At 37.4% G+C, this 13639-nt stretch overlaps 1 protein-coding gene across 1 annotated transcript; it reads right to left on the bottom strand.

Moving 5' to 3' along the window:
- Window positions 1–569: 569 nt before the first annotated feature.
- Window positions 570–12018, bottom strand: LOC128215040 (apolipophorins-like). Its single transcript, XM_052921771.1, has 19 exons — window positions 11942–12018; window positions 10951–11162; window positions 10574–10813; window positions 10210–10362; window positions 9813–10011; window positions 9438–9687; window positions 9068–9233; window positions 8763–8939; window positions 8500–8649; window positions 7799–8377; window positions 7318–7661; window positions 6983–7165; window positions 6551–6815; window positions 6030–6177; window positions 5612–5869; window positions 4768–5025; window positions 4302–4542; window positions 3872–4088; window positions 570–3680 (listed from the first exon to the last, which is right to left on the bottom strand). Exons 1-19 carry the CDS (start codon window positions 11991–11993, stop codon window positions 570–572), a joined length of 7203 nt encoding a protein of 2400 aa, XP_052777731.1. The 5' UTR covers window positions 11994–12018.
- Between the last annotated feature and the right edge of the window lie 1621 nt (window positions 12019–13639).

Here is a 13639-nt window from a genome sequence, read left to right on the forward strand (position 1 = left end):
CAATGCCACCCTTCAGTCCGTTGACTGTGTTCATGTTGATATTGGCTTCAACTGCATCTTTTCCCATAGAAACACTTGCTGATGATTTGAAATTCTGAATTTTACCTTCATGGTTTACAGATGCCTTTATCGTACTGAATGAAGGTCCTTTAACTGTTAATTCACCTTTAAGAGAGTTCAAGTTCTGGAAAGTTGCATCACCGATGTAGGTGTCGCCATTGCACTTGTACTGCAGATTGCACTTGAAACTGTCGGCTGTACCAGAGTGCTTAAGAGACAGCTGGTGACTTTTCAGCCATGAAATAGGTGATTTAACTGTGAAAAGTGCATTAACAGTCGGCTGCATTTGGAATTTGGCATTTGCTATAAGGCGCTTGCTACCTGCGCTTGCACGAAGCTTGCTCTGGAACCTCGAGAGTTTACCCCAATGATCGAAAGTTGCTTTGATTGTGTCGGTATAAGGACTTCGCAGAGTGAAGTCGACGTCTATTTTCTTAGTGGCGTCTACATTTAGATCAAGTTCTGTTATATCTTTGTTAAGCTGCATTTCCCCATGAAACTTGAAATTGTTAATCACACCATTCCTGTGAAATGGAAATACGGGCTTCTCTTAATGCCTTGTATGGTGTCTTCAGAAGAGTTTCGGCAATAAATGCTGGCTCAGTGTTCACCTTGGTTGAAGCGAAATATATATCCTGATTTCTTTGCAATTCAACTTGAGTTTGGAACTTTGAGATGTAGCCTTCATGTGTAAGGGATCCTCGTAGATCACTGAATCCTCTAATAGGTGTTTTTACAATAGCCGAAAGGTTGATTGTCGACAGAAGATCAACATTGAAATCGGATGAGAAAACGCCGATGTCACTTACTGAAAGTTCCATTTGGTTTGAAAACGACAACAAAGGGCCTTTGTGTGAGGCAGAAAACCTGGCGTTTCGAATTGGTGTTTCAATGGCTAACGAGGCTTCTACACCTGGGCTTGATTTAAAGTTTAGACTTCCGCCATATTTTGTATTATCGACTAAGATATGGCTAGAGGATTCAAAGTTTTTGAAGTTGCCATTGTGTTTTAATTCAACATGGACATTAGATGTGCATGACATGTCAACATCAGCTTTAAAGTCAAGAAGACTTCCCTCGTAGTTGAATGAAGCCGATATATCTTCATAAAATGGACTCCGAATAATGAGAGATCCGCTTTTGGTTTCAACGCCCGAATATCGAGTTTCTATTGACATCACTTTGCCTCGCTGATATTCAATTTCACCGTTGTTTGAGAATCGTCGAAGGTCTCCAACATGATTGATCGAAACTCTGGCGTATGGCATTTGGTCAAATGGTGACGAAAATTCCAGAGACATCGCCAAGTCGTTGACACTTTGAAAGCTATACTTACTATCGAGTCGAACTGTTTTTCCGGGTAAATATTCAATTGAAAGTGATGACTGTCTCTTATTGTCTACCATATAACTTACAAATGTAATCTGTGAATATGGCACGCTTGCAATTGGTGTTGTCAGTTTTACATTACCAGATAATCTTTCGTTGATATCAAACGATGCTGATACTAGCCATGCTCCCAACAATGGTTCAGCGTCAATCTTTGCTGATGTAGTAAGGGTGTTTCCTGTTCGTTTGTACATTGCATTTGTTGCAAAATCGCTTGTGAAAGGTGAAGAAAATTTGAGAGAAATTTCATTGGGATTATGAAAACTATCCAGTTGAATGTTTTTGCCTGACATGTACTGTAGTTGCAGTTTCGATTCAATACCTGTTTTCTTGACAAAGCGTGATCCATATAATATGACTGCTGGGTTGTTTGGAGTATTCGCGCTTATTGAAATGTCCATGTCTCCTGAAGTTTCTTTTCTGTACGTTCCATCGATACTGTAAATTTTGGATGGGGAAATCGACAATTCTAAATGTGCCTTTGATGGACTCGCGGAGTAGTCAGCATTTAAAATGACAGAGACATCATCCCCAAGAAGCGAATTAGATGTTGTGAATTTAGATTTTACTTGGTTATTCGATCGCTCGTACTTTCCTTCAACAGTAACAATTGTCATTCCTTCGTTTGAAATATTTACTACAGAGTCGAAATGGCCTGACCTATGCTCATGTATTATCTGCAGGACGGTTTCTTTCATCACTCGATATGGTGTATTTATTTGCAATGTACTATGCACCTTTCCTGAGGCCAAGCTCATGTCATGAATGCTCTTAATGTCAAGTGAATATTGGTTTCCGTTAAGAATAAGTTCCGATGTAGATTGCATATTGCTTTTGGTATTTCTGTGATTCCAGGTTAAGGATACACCATTAGAAGGTAAAGTAATCGTAACGCTTCCATCAGTTGCAATATTCATACCATTCATTGTTGCAGTGATTGTACTTTTCAGCCCGTATTCTTTATTGTTGTATTGTAGAAGTGCGTTTGTGTTGACATCTCGGCCATTGTTGCTGTGCTCCAACAAGATGGATCCTTTCTTCATGTTCTGCATTGATGATTTAAAATTGAGCTGTCCTTTCAAATTGATGTCGTTTTCATTTCCGTTGTTAGTAAGGTGAATATCGGCGTTCAAAAATTGTTTGTTGAAATTGAATTTGGCCACTGTTGACACGCCATCTGTTACGGAATGCTGCAAATTGGCCTGGGATGATTTCAAACCATATGATGGAGCCTTCGCAATCAACACAGCATCGATATTTCTTATGTTGATTGGCCTCTGAACTTTCAGTTCGGCAGAAATGGAATCATCGGTATCAAACTTTAGGTCAACCTGGGTATTATAGTTTGTTGTTGCTATTTTATGGTTCAGGGAAAGTTCGACAGATTTGAGTTGCTGGATTGGGGTTGAAAGCTTTACACTGCCAATTAGGTCCCGACCATCCCGGGCGGCAATGCTGCCAAATACTGTATCAATAGATACGGAATTGCTGACACCCCATTTCAGGTCCATATGTGACAAATATTTGTTAGTGTAAGTTTGCTTGACATTTACAGAAACGGTTCGGCTTGGGTACTGGACCGTGAGCGATCCATCCATGTTTGACATGTCCTGGTATTGGCCACTTCCACTGACGGTTATCCTTTGTGAATCATCACGATCTGCATTCCATCTTAGATCAGAACGACTGCTGATTCTTCCGTTTGCCATAGAGCTTTCAAAGTTTCCAATGATGTGCCTGGTTGGGTATACTATATCGGCTAAGCAGCGAACAGAAGTTGCAGTTAGCTTTTCAGATGACAACTGCGCAGAGTATTTTGAAGATCCTCGCATGATCTCACCACCAATTTTGTATTGCGCTGGGTCTAAGTTGAAATCGCCTTCAAGTTTTAAAGGTGTCATACTATCTAACTGAACATTAGAGGAGACAGTAAAGGCTTTAGCTGATGGGGTTTTCCATGATGCGTCGAATGTATTTTCGGAGCGACCAACTTTAACTTTTGATGACAGATCATAACTGTTTTCGGAAGACTGCTTAAGTGCATGGGTCATGAGTATCTTTTTACCTGGAATATCAATACGCCAAATTCCGTTCAGATTTTTCAATGTTGTTGACTCATCCTGAAGTTGAAGGTTTGATTCCATGGCGTTTTTGTTAAGTCGCAGAGTAGCAGTCGAGTTCAAGGCCTTGGAGTTGTGGGAGTGTGTTACTTTTGAGACAAGTCTGAAATTCTGCAACAGTAAATCATATATAGTTATAGGTCATTAGCAATCAGTATGTACCTAAGCCCAGATATAAAATACAAATTCAAAACTGACTTAAAAAATGAGTATCGTGAACAATTAGTGAACTTTAAATGCAGGGCTTTCAATTGCATATACATTCTTTCCAATATTGTTTTCAAAATTTCAAGACGACTCACCGTTCCGATTTCCATTTTTCCAGAAAAGTCAACAGCCGCCATTGACCAACTTTTTATTCTTCTGTCAAGTTTACCATCAACGGTTATCTGTTTATCTGCATCCTTAAAGTTTGGTCCATAGTTTATGCTTGCATCAAATCCAGAAGTTCTCTTGTTGTGATTAACGTTGGTAATAAGTTTGAAATTGAGGTCAGAGTTTTTCTTCGATTCAGCATTCCTAAAACAAGACATGATAATCAGCGTGTTTGAAAGTCTTAAAATTAAATTAAATTAATATCTGTTTAAACAAGTCATAGATATATAAGCTGTTTAAACTTTCTTTTCTTAAAACTAAATTTTGTTTATACTGACTAACGATAGGCACTTAAATTAAACTTCGATGTTTTCTTTTAATGTATAGTTAAAGTTCAAACAAAAACATATTACTCACATTGACAGTCTTGCTTTCGTCAAAGTTTTCGTACTCCAATTCATCAATTTTGATGCAAATTTAACGTTGTCCCGGGCAATGCCCTTGATGATGTATGTAAGGTCAATATCGGCGGCCAAAGTTTTCATGTTCCTGTTGTCAAACTTGCCTTTAGTTTTTATGTACATTGGTGTCGATTCAAAAGCGAAATTAACATAGTTAAGTGACCTTCCTCGTCTGTAAGACTTAAGCCTCCATTTAGCTGAAATTGCAATAAATACCACATGTGGAAATATGTTGAAATAGATCCGTCGGATGTATAAAATACATACAAAACAAAGACACAGTAGTGTCAGTTTGGTAAACATTTCATTGAAACAGGGATAATTGCCAACAGCCCTAACTCTATCATTCTTGCACTGGTATGAATCACTGCAAAATGCACTGGACAACAAACGATTGAAAAATGGAGTTTAGTTAAATTTACCTGATAATGAAACTGGTTTAGCAACAACTTTGTCGAGGACAAAGTTCAGGTCAATCGAGTTTCCGAAAACATTCGTGTAAGTTCCACCAAAAGCAAACACCTCAGTAGATGGAGTTCGAATGCTTATCTGAGGCTTGTATACAATTTTCTTCTTGTAAACCGTTTTCTGGAGGGATGAGGATAGGGTGTACGTTGATTTAGGCCCAGTTGTAAGGGTGGCATCAAATCTCATTCCTTTATCTTTATTGGAAATTTCCGCTAAAAGCATAAAAAATACAAAAATAATTTGCTATGCTATCTGATGATAAAATACCACACGATTTTTACAAATTTAACATCAACACGATAGAAGCTTCAGAAATACTGCAAGCAGCCAATCGATTTACTATGAATTTGTTGAAAGGCACAGAGATTAAAGCTTAGACAACAGCTACCTCCAGCCGGCCAATCATAGGCCTGCAAAAGTGTTTCAAAAATCTCACACACAACTGTTTTTCTGTCGGATATTTTCAACTGGTCAACTACGTGCAAATCGTGCACCTACTTATGTTACAAGGACGTTCTTAATACTACAGAAATGTTTGTTTCCTGTGCTTTCCTGACATTTTTCACATACAAATCTATGGTATCGGACTAAAAAACAAGCAATACACTTTCTGTTGTCTAAGTCGGATAGATCACGAGTAGCCGTTTGATATGGAATTATCACCTCGCTACGCTCGCTGATAAATTCCATATCAAACGGCTACTCGTGATCTATCCTATACATAATAAACGCTCAACGGACAACACACAAAACAGCATACACAAATAACACATTAATTAAATTGTCGAAGTGGCTTACATTTCATTACGATAGGTGATTCACTCAATCCCGCAATAGTCATTTGTGTATCCAAAAGTGTCCAAGGCCTATATTCCATTGATCCCTTCATATTGATGGATTTAAAGTTAGGAATGTCAATCGAGATTGTTGGTTTAATAATTCTTCCTGGGCCTGACGTTTCCAATTTAAGATTGGCATTGACGTTAAAGCGTAGCGTGTTATCCCAGTTCATTCTGCCGCTGACACCCATTTCAGATTTCGAATTGACCAACGTACCTATGTAAATAAAATAATGTCATTTTGATAGGGATTTTGTCGATAGCTTCGAAAGTATATGTTTATTTCTTAACTTCTAAAACACAAAAAAAACGTTAAAAAATAAATAACAACTCAGTTATGTTTTTATTAAAAATACTCATCAATTATAAGATCGAACCTCTAAAGTCTCCTTTCTTCCAAGGCGATGCTATGCTAGCGTCAAATGTTCCGTCTTCCTTATTGAGACTAAAGTCAACGCCCAATGCTCTGTCAATTTTGGAGTTAGGTGTTGAAAAGGCGAATCGAACGATGTTTTCCTTGGCGTTCTACAACAAGAAATGTAAATAAAGTACGTGTAATAAAACAATACAATATACAAGGTCATGCCCAATAGCCTACAATTCAACCAAACTCTTGTCTTCGTGCACAATGACCAAAACAGAACAAAACAAACACCAAACAATAGCAACAATGCTAAAAAACAACAAACATTAAACACACACGAAAATATCGCCATTGGTAAAAGTTTGGATAAGTTAAATAAAAGATAAAACTACAAAAAAAGCAAGCAGCCATTGCAAAATTAGTTCTTCATGTGTATATGTGGGCAATATTTAACCAATAATTACTTTTGACCATTACTGTTAACGAATCAAATCTCTGTATGTATTTATATATGTATATACGGAATATACTTACGTGCGTCGATCTGGCCTCAAGCTTGTACCCAGTCATCTTTATATCTCTCTTGTAAAGAGTAATGCCAGCGTTCATCGGTCCAGTGATTGGGAAATATGGTGCAGTTTCCACAAGCGATGCGTTTGGAAAGCTCATTTCAGCGCAAATCTCTAAGCCTGCGACTTTGACAAGGTTCGGACCAGAACACGCGCTATGTGACTGGCGATTGCTTGTTATCATTTTCTGCAGTCTCTCTGATTCACGATGCATAGTATAAAACTCTGATCTGGAAATAAAAAAAGTATATATATTTTATGTAATTTTACAAATATGAACTGTATATGTATATTTCAATTTATATCGTTGTTTTGTTTTGTTAAACAGGCCCAAACTATTATTGTTTGTACACACTTAAAATCAATAATGAGGATTTAATGGTAATGTGCAACATACTTCACGCTAATGATGTCCATCTTTTCGTCTGGAAGATCGAACTCTGCGGTCAAAATGGATCCATCGACTATAGACATTTTTCCTTGAATTGCAGAGCTTGAGTGAAGTGTTGAGATCATTTTCACTCCGACCTGGTTTGACAGTACGTCGATTCCCATGACACTTGACACAACAACGGCTGCGCTATAACCAAATAGATTTACTGACATTATGTAGTGCGCTTATCGTTTGACATGTTCGATGTTTTACTGTTTGAGATAAATTTTCAGAATAGGACGGACAGATAGGACATATGAAACACATTTATTGGGAGGATCAAGATTTAGGCAACTTACCTTGGTCGAATGATACCATGAATGTCCAGCGACCTAGGTGATGACGCCATTTTCATAACGTCCACCATTCCAGATGCTTTCATATCAATAGTTGCTGATCCATTCACAGTTAGATTGAGTGGGAATCCAGAACTTGTAGGGATGACAATAGTGCTATCAATAAACATTGTGCTGTGGGTGAACTGGTAATCGTTTTCATTTGAGAGTTTCATAAGTACTTCTAAAAAGTTGAAGCTGTTCTGAGAAAGCAGAGAGTCGAGGCCTTTGAAGTTCATATAGCGCAGCTCGTTGCCAAACACGCGCATGTAGAGAGAACCACGAAGATCGTCCATTACAGATTCCATCTAACAAAAATAAAACCAGTCGTCAGTGTATCATAAAGTTATAACTACCATTAATAATAGATTTCAAATTAACATCTCGCTATTATTTTTACATTTCGAAAAGTATTAAAGGCGAAAAGAAGAAAATCAACACAAACCCTTTTATCAATACGGCTGACTTTGTCTGCCTTGATAAGGTCAACGGCTGTTTCGTCTACAGCAGACTTTACTTCTTTTTCACTAAAATAACCATTTGGTCCGAAGTAGGATTCCAAGAAATATTCCAGACCTTCGACGCGTCCGCCAATTTCGAACAAATTGATGGCATTGCCGAACAAATCAACGGTAAGGTTGAACATGCCAGATCGCGGAATGAAGGATTTTGATGACCAAATGAGATCTCCCTCAACGGTTGCTCCAGTGTTGATCTTTTCAAGGAAAAGGGAACCTTCATAATTGCGGGAAAACTTCCTCTTATCCATATTAAATTCTTGCTTCAGCGTATCATCCTCAAGGATCGATCTAATGGACTGCTTGTGTGGGTCAGATGTTTCCATAAGATTGGTTAAGTGAGACCAAATGTATGATCCAACTTGGTTGACTGACTCCTTGCTTAACACTATCTTGACTTTGCTTATGGTTTCGTCTGAAGCACATTCCATAATGGACTTGTATGCTGCGATTCTTACTTCCGAATCTTCTTCTGTATTGCCAAGAATCTCGAAGAGAATAGGCTTCTAAAAATAGAAAGACAAATACATAAAATGCTCAACAGCTCAATTGTGGGATAAATTGACAAGTGACCGCAAGTGTATTGAGGTGTATTTCTCTATAAATAGATATTTGAAAAAAGGCTTACATCAGTGGAGCATGGAATGCGACGGAAGGCTTCGATGGCTGACAGACGGATCTCGATTGGGTTCTCAGTGCGGCGGAAACACTTCTCGAGTGTGGAAATAGCGTTTGTGCCGAATCCAGCGTTTCCAATCGCTCTGAGTGCCAACAGACTCTGTAAGTCAATGTAAGTTGTAAGATTTATGTAAATCAGTACACAATACACATTAAGAGTACAATTTCGACATTAACTGTACGCTACTTGTAAGTTATGGAGTCTTCACTTACCATTTTATAGTCACCGGAAATGCTGCAGGATGGAGCTATTTTGCTTTCAAGGAGTGAAATGATCTTCTTTACTTCAATGTAGTTTTCGCATGCCGGGTTGTTTCTGCAGACACTGTGCACGAGGGAGCTGACGGACAGCATTGCCTTTTCTTGTAGATTTTCAACTTTCAGCAAGTCCTAGAATCATTTAAAGCATATGTATCCCACCTAAATATTTTCAAAAGAAGATCATATGATTTACTGATAGGTACCAAATACAGCCTTAACGTTTCCAATCAATACTTATACATATTTTATTACATTACCTTTACTTCGTTCAGCATGGCGACGGAAGGCTGCTGTAAAAAGGCAAGGGAGGTCATCCACATTTCTGCCTCAATACCAGACACATCTCCACTGGTAATCAACTGGGTCATGAACTTCACACTCTCAGTTGTTCCCGTCATTGGCACGGCGTCCATAAAGAACTTGCTGTGAGAGAAATAATACATTTATCAATTAAATATTACCAAACTGTTAATGCAAAGATATATAATTTAAGGTAACTAGTATTTAAAAAAAATATTAACAAAGTATGTGATCCATAGTATTGTAAAATACATGAAGCTTAAATTTCTATGACATAAAGCTGTAGATGCTAAGTAAAGCAAATGTGATACTTTGTATAGTACGTACATAACACGCTTGTTGTTGCTTGAGCAGAGTTTCAGGGTTTTGATCTTCTTGTACACGACGTTCATGTCCATGGCAGACATTGACTTCATGGACAGCACAAGGGATGTAAACATATTGGGCGTCTCAGGTGTCACACCGTTGGAAGTCACATCGCAAATAGTCGTCAGTTTGTTTTCAATATCACCCATGGCAGACAGACCATTTCCGTTGGAGTGTTCAAACTTCAGAGAAGTTCGAGATTGGACCGTAGCTAAAGAACAATAAATATATTGTTTAATGAAAAGTGATCAATTGATAAGGTAAGATAATGTAGGGAAATGGTTTGCTATACAATATACTAGAGTAAAAAAACAGGAGAAACATGTCCAACTATACCTGCTCTGGGCCTTGAAGCATATTCCTTGACGTAGGTAAGAGTTTGCGTGCTGTGGGTGATTGCACCACTGTCTTGGCGAGAGAACGGAACGAAAGCGTGTTTCTCACGGCAGGTGGCTACATTCAAACGGCCAGTGTCTTTCGCAATCTCTTGTTCGCATTCCTGTGTGCTCTTTACGATAGGAATACTCTGGATTCCCTGTTCAATTTGCAATGTTGAAATAAATCGAACGATAGCAACTATATCGTACATTTACATTAACGAGTAATTCTTTGAAATCGGTCAAATAAAATGTTTTACTTATATGTAAGTCCAAAGCATTTCCATATTAATTATAAGATACCATATCTGACAATGCAATGCGTAACTGCTACAGTGAATAAAGCGATAACTAACCGATTTGGCCTGGTATGGGATGCCCTGGACAGCGCTGTTTCCGTTGTGGCGTTCTGTACAGCCCAACAGGTTCTTGGACTTCTTGATGATCTGTTTGTACCAGCCCTTGTCCTGGGAGGAATACTCGGTTTCACAGGTTCCGGCAACGTCCGACTGAAAACGAAATATTGTTATGTGTGTTGTTGTTATTAAATGGGATATTTGATTTCACAAGACCTGCACTATTGAACAGATCATTATTATCGTATACAAGTATTTCTGTCTACTTTTATATGAATATAATAATAATTATTGTATTTACGCCGCTAGATGCTAGGATATATACTCATCCGATACAACTAATTGAATATAATAATGTACTTGCCTCGCTGAGAGTCTGAGGCTTGGTTATATCGTCCATGTTGTTCTGAATCAGTGACAGAATACCTCTCTTAATGTTCAAGGTCTTATCAGACTCGACCTGTGACAGACATAGATCTTCGATTGTGCCGTCTTGGAAGGACACCGTCAGAGGTTGTTTTTCAAGGTCTGCTAGTTCGGGAGATGACACCGGCTTCATGGTTGACGTTTCTGGGTCGTGTTCGCTCAGTTTAACGTCACTCAGCTGCAGAAATCATATCATGATATACATATCCACAATTTTATATTGTAAACTATACTAGACGGGGGTTAACTAACGAATGTTAAACTGTTGCAATCCTATTATATTATCATACTCATAAATGCTTCAATATCACTTACCCGCATGATCATTTCACATTTGGAAGCAAAGTCCAAGTAGACTTTGGATGTAAGGTGGACTCCAGCATGATCCTCCGAGGCGCCCTGTACAGCCGTCCGTATGTCCGTCTCATATGTGAATTCATAGGTCGTTCCGGGTTCGTAGTTGAATTGGTTTGACACAGTGCATTGTCTTGCACATTTGTCTGATATCTGGATCTCTTGTATAGGACCTAAAGAACGATTAATTCGGTTTTATCATATAGTTAAAGTAAAGCTACTTCATCCAGTGAGTACATCGAGAATACATTGATTTTGCAAAAAGTTATATTTACAAAAACTCGACTCGACTCCACCACACTTAATATTGCCTACATGTATATGAACCATGTGTGTGTTCTTCAAAGAGAACGAGCTCTGTTTCCGCCATGTTAATACAGATTAGTTTTATAAATTTGAAACTACTGAATCAACATATACTAGGTACAATTCAATACCAGTCGAAAGCGCTAATGTTTCTAAAAGGGTTTGGAAATAATGGTCCCAAAATATAATCATTAACAAGTTTGAAACTATACATCACTCACACACTATATATATATACTAGCGGGGGAAAGAAACTATACATGCCAAAAAGTCCAGTTTTGAAATGACCCCAGAAAAAGAATTATATAAAAAAAAATGACTTAATTCTGAAAATTGTCAGTACCTCTCTGTATCACAGACACATTTATGACATATATAGCTGAGGTAAACATCATGTAATCGTCGAAAAGCTTGACATTATTTTCGACAAAATTCATATTAGGCAGTTTCTTTTTTCCGCAAGTATATAAAGAATTTGAAGATATAAAATATATGAAATATCTCATCAAAGATTTCTAACAAATATAAAGAATACATCTATTAAGCTGTTAAAATACATGAACACATTTTTCAGTACGACAGCAACAACCACAACATTAATAAAAAAAACACAATAGCTTAAACAATAAATAAAAGAAATTCTTACCTGCTTGTGATCCCGCCACAAGGGCAAGGATGAAAAATAGTGTGTGCCCCATTATGGGCTAGCAGGCTCAAGTATCTCGCTCTATTGTTTTTCGTCCGTCCGTTCATCGTTTATATACACGGCTGCTGAGTTCAGTATGGGCAAAGTCCTCCCGGTCACACGAGCCTAACATGGATCGAAGTTATCGCTTGGTCAAAAGTTTCTTCCCATCAATAACCGTATTTCCTGTTATAAGTATAGCGCACTTGAGTTGCTGTTTAAGTGTACGATAAAAAAACATTTAGAAAAATTAAAATTAATAATATTCTGAAATGAATATCCTTCGTAATTACAAACTGCATATTATATGCTGTGAATTATTATTTGTAAGTACGATTCATTTCACGGTTGTTTTTTAAACAAATGTTGTCGAAATAAATATTTTTTGACATCAATATGGTAAACGATTATTTCTCCATGTTGTGAAATATAACTTGGTTATCAACATTTTCAGATGCATATCAGTTTGGGCGATTCAAATGACTTTAACATCTGATATGAATGTTCATAATATAAAATTAACAATATAACAAAGATATCACTTTTGATATGAGAGGCAAAAGTGTTGATAGTAATACAGAGGACTGCCATTCAAATACCCGTGAAAACATTCGGCATTTGAATTCAGTATACCATTACCATGCGAAATACGTGTAAATTGTATAGATAGTATACGAATCATTATGGACTTATTAGTCTCTTTACTGTCATTTAATAGGTACCGAATAATAAATGATATACCATTTATTGTTCGCACATTTTGTGTCTAAACCGTCATAAGCAAGACTCGTACACTGTCTATACATTGGCAAAATGATACAAACGATGCGTAATCTAAACCAAATTTGATTTGCCAAAATTGACAATCGCAATGTACATGAGGATGATACATAATATTTCAAGTTTGTTTTGATTCGAAATTTAGCCTCGTGGTTTATACTTACATGCAACAACATCATAACTGAGATGCTCATAAAAGTATTGTTAGTACAGTTGATGAAACCAAATACATATGTTAACACAGTAAATATTGTTTGGAACAAGAACAAACAACAAACTTATTAACATGAACATTTTCTTTTTTAATATCCGCTTGTTTTTGTTTCTTGACGGTACTAAATTTAGTGTAGTTCAAATAATATATTGTACCCTAAATAGAAATAATAACATGCTGGAACTTTCTGGACTTGGTTCAAATGGGTACAGATTCCTCCCCTATTTGTAGACATGACTTATCGTAGCTGTAAAGCTGGGTACATCAATACAGAAATTAAGGGAGCATTTGAGTAATGTAAATTGCTAATCTTCACGGTCATGCTTAAGGTATGCCGGAATCAATGGCTACATTCAGGACGAGCTTGCTATAGTCTCATGTATGATGCATACAGAGACACTTTGACGTACACCTGCTTTGTTACTGTAGTTCCTCGTTGGTAGATGGCGCGGATTAACTTGTTCGTACAGAAATTAATACGCACGTATGGTTTTAATTAAGCGTCTTACTCATTCACCTCTTTAATAATATATAAAATTGTTTTAAATTGACATTGACATGCGAGTTGGAAATCGAAAATCGGTGGGACTAGCCAAATACTGTTATGAGACTTGCATGAGGGGGAACATATACATCTAATGCCGCATTTAAATCTGTGGGAGTAA

Source organism: Mya arenaria, chromosome 13, assembly GCF_026914265.1.
Source record: "Mya arenaria isolate MELC-2E11 chromosome 13, ASM2691426v1".
Lineage (NCBI taxonomy): Eukaryota > Metazoa > Mollusca > Bivalvia > Myida > Myidae > Mya > Mya arenaria.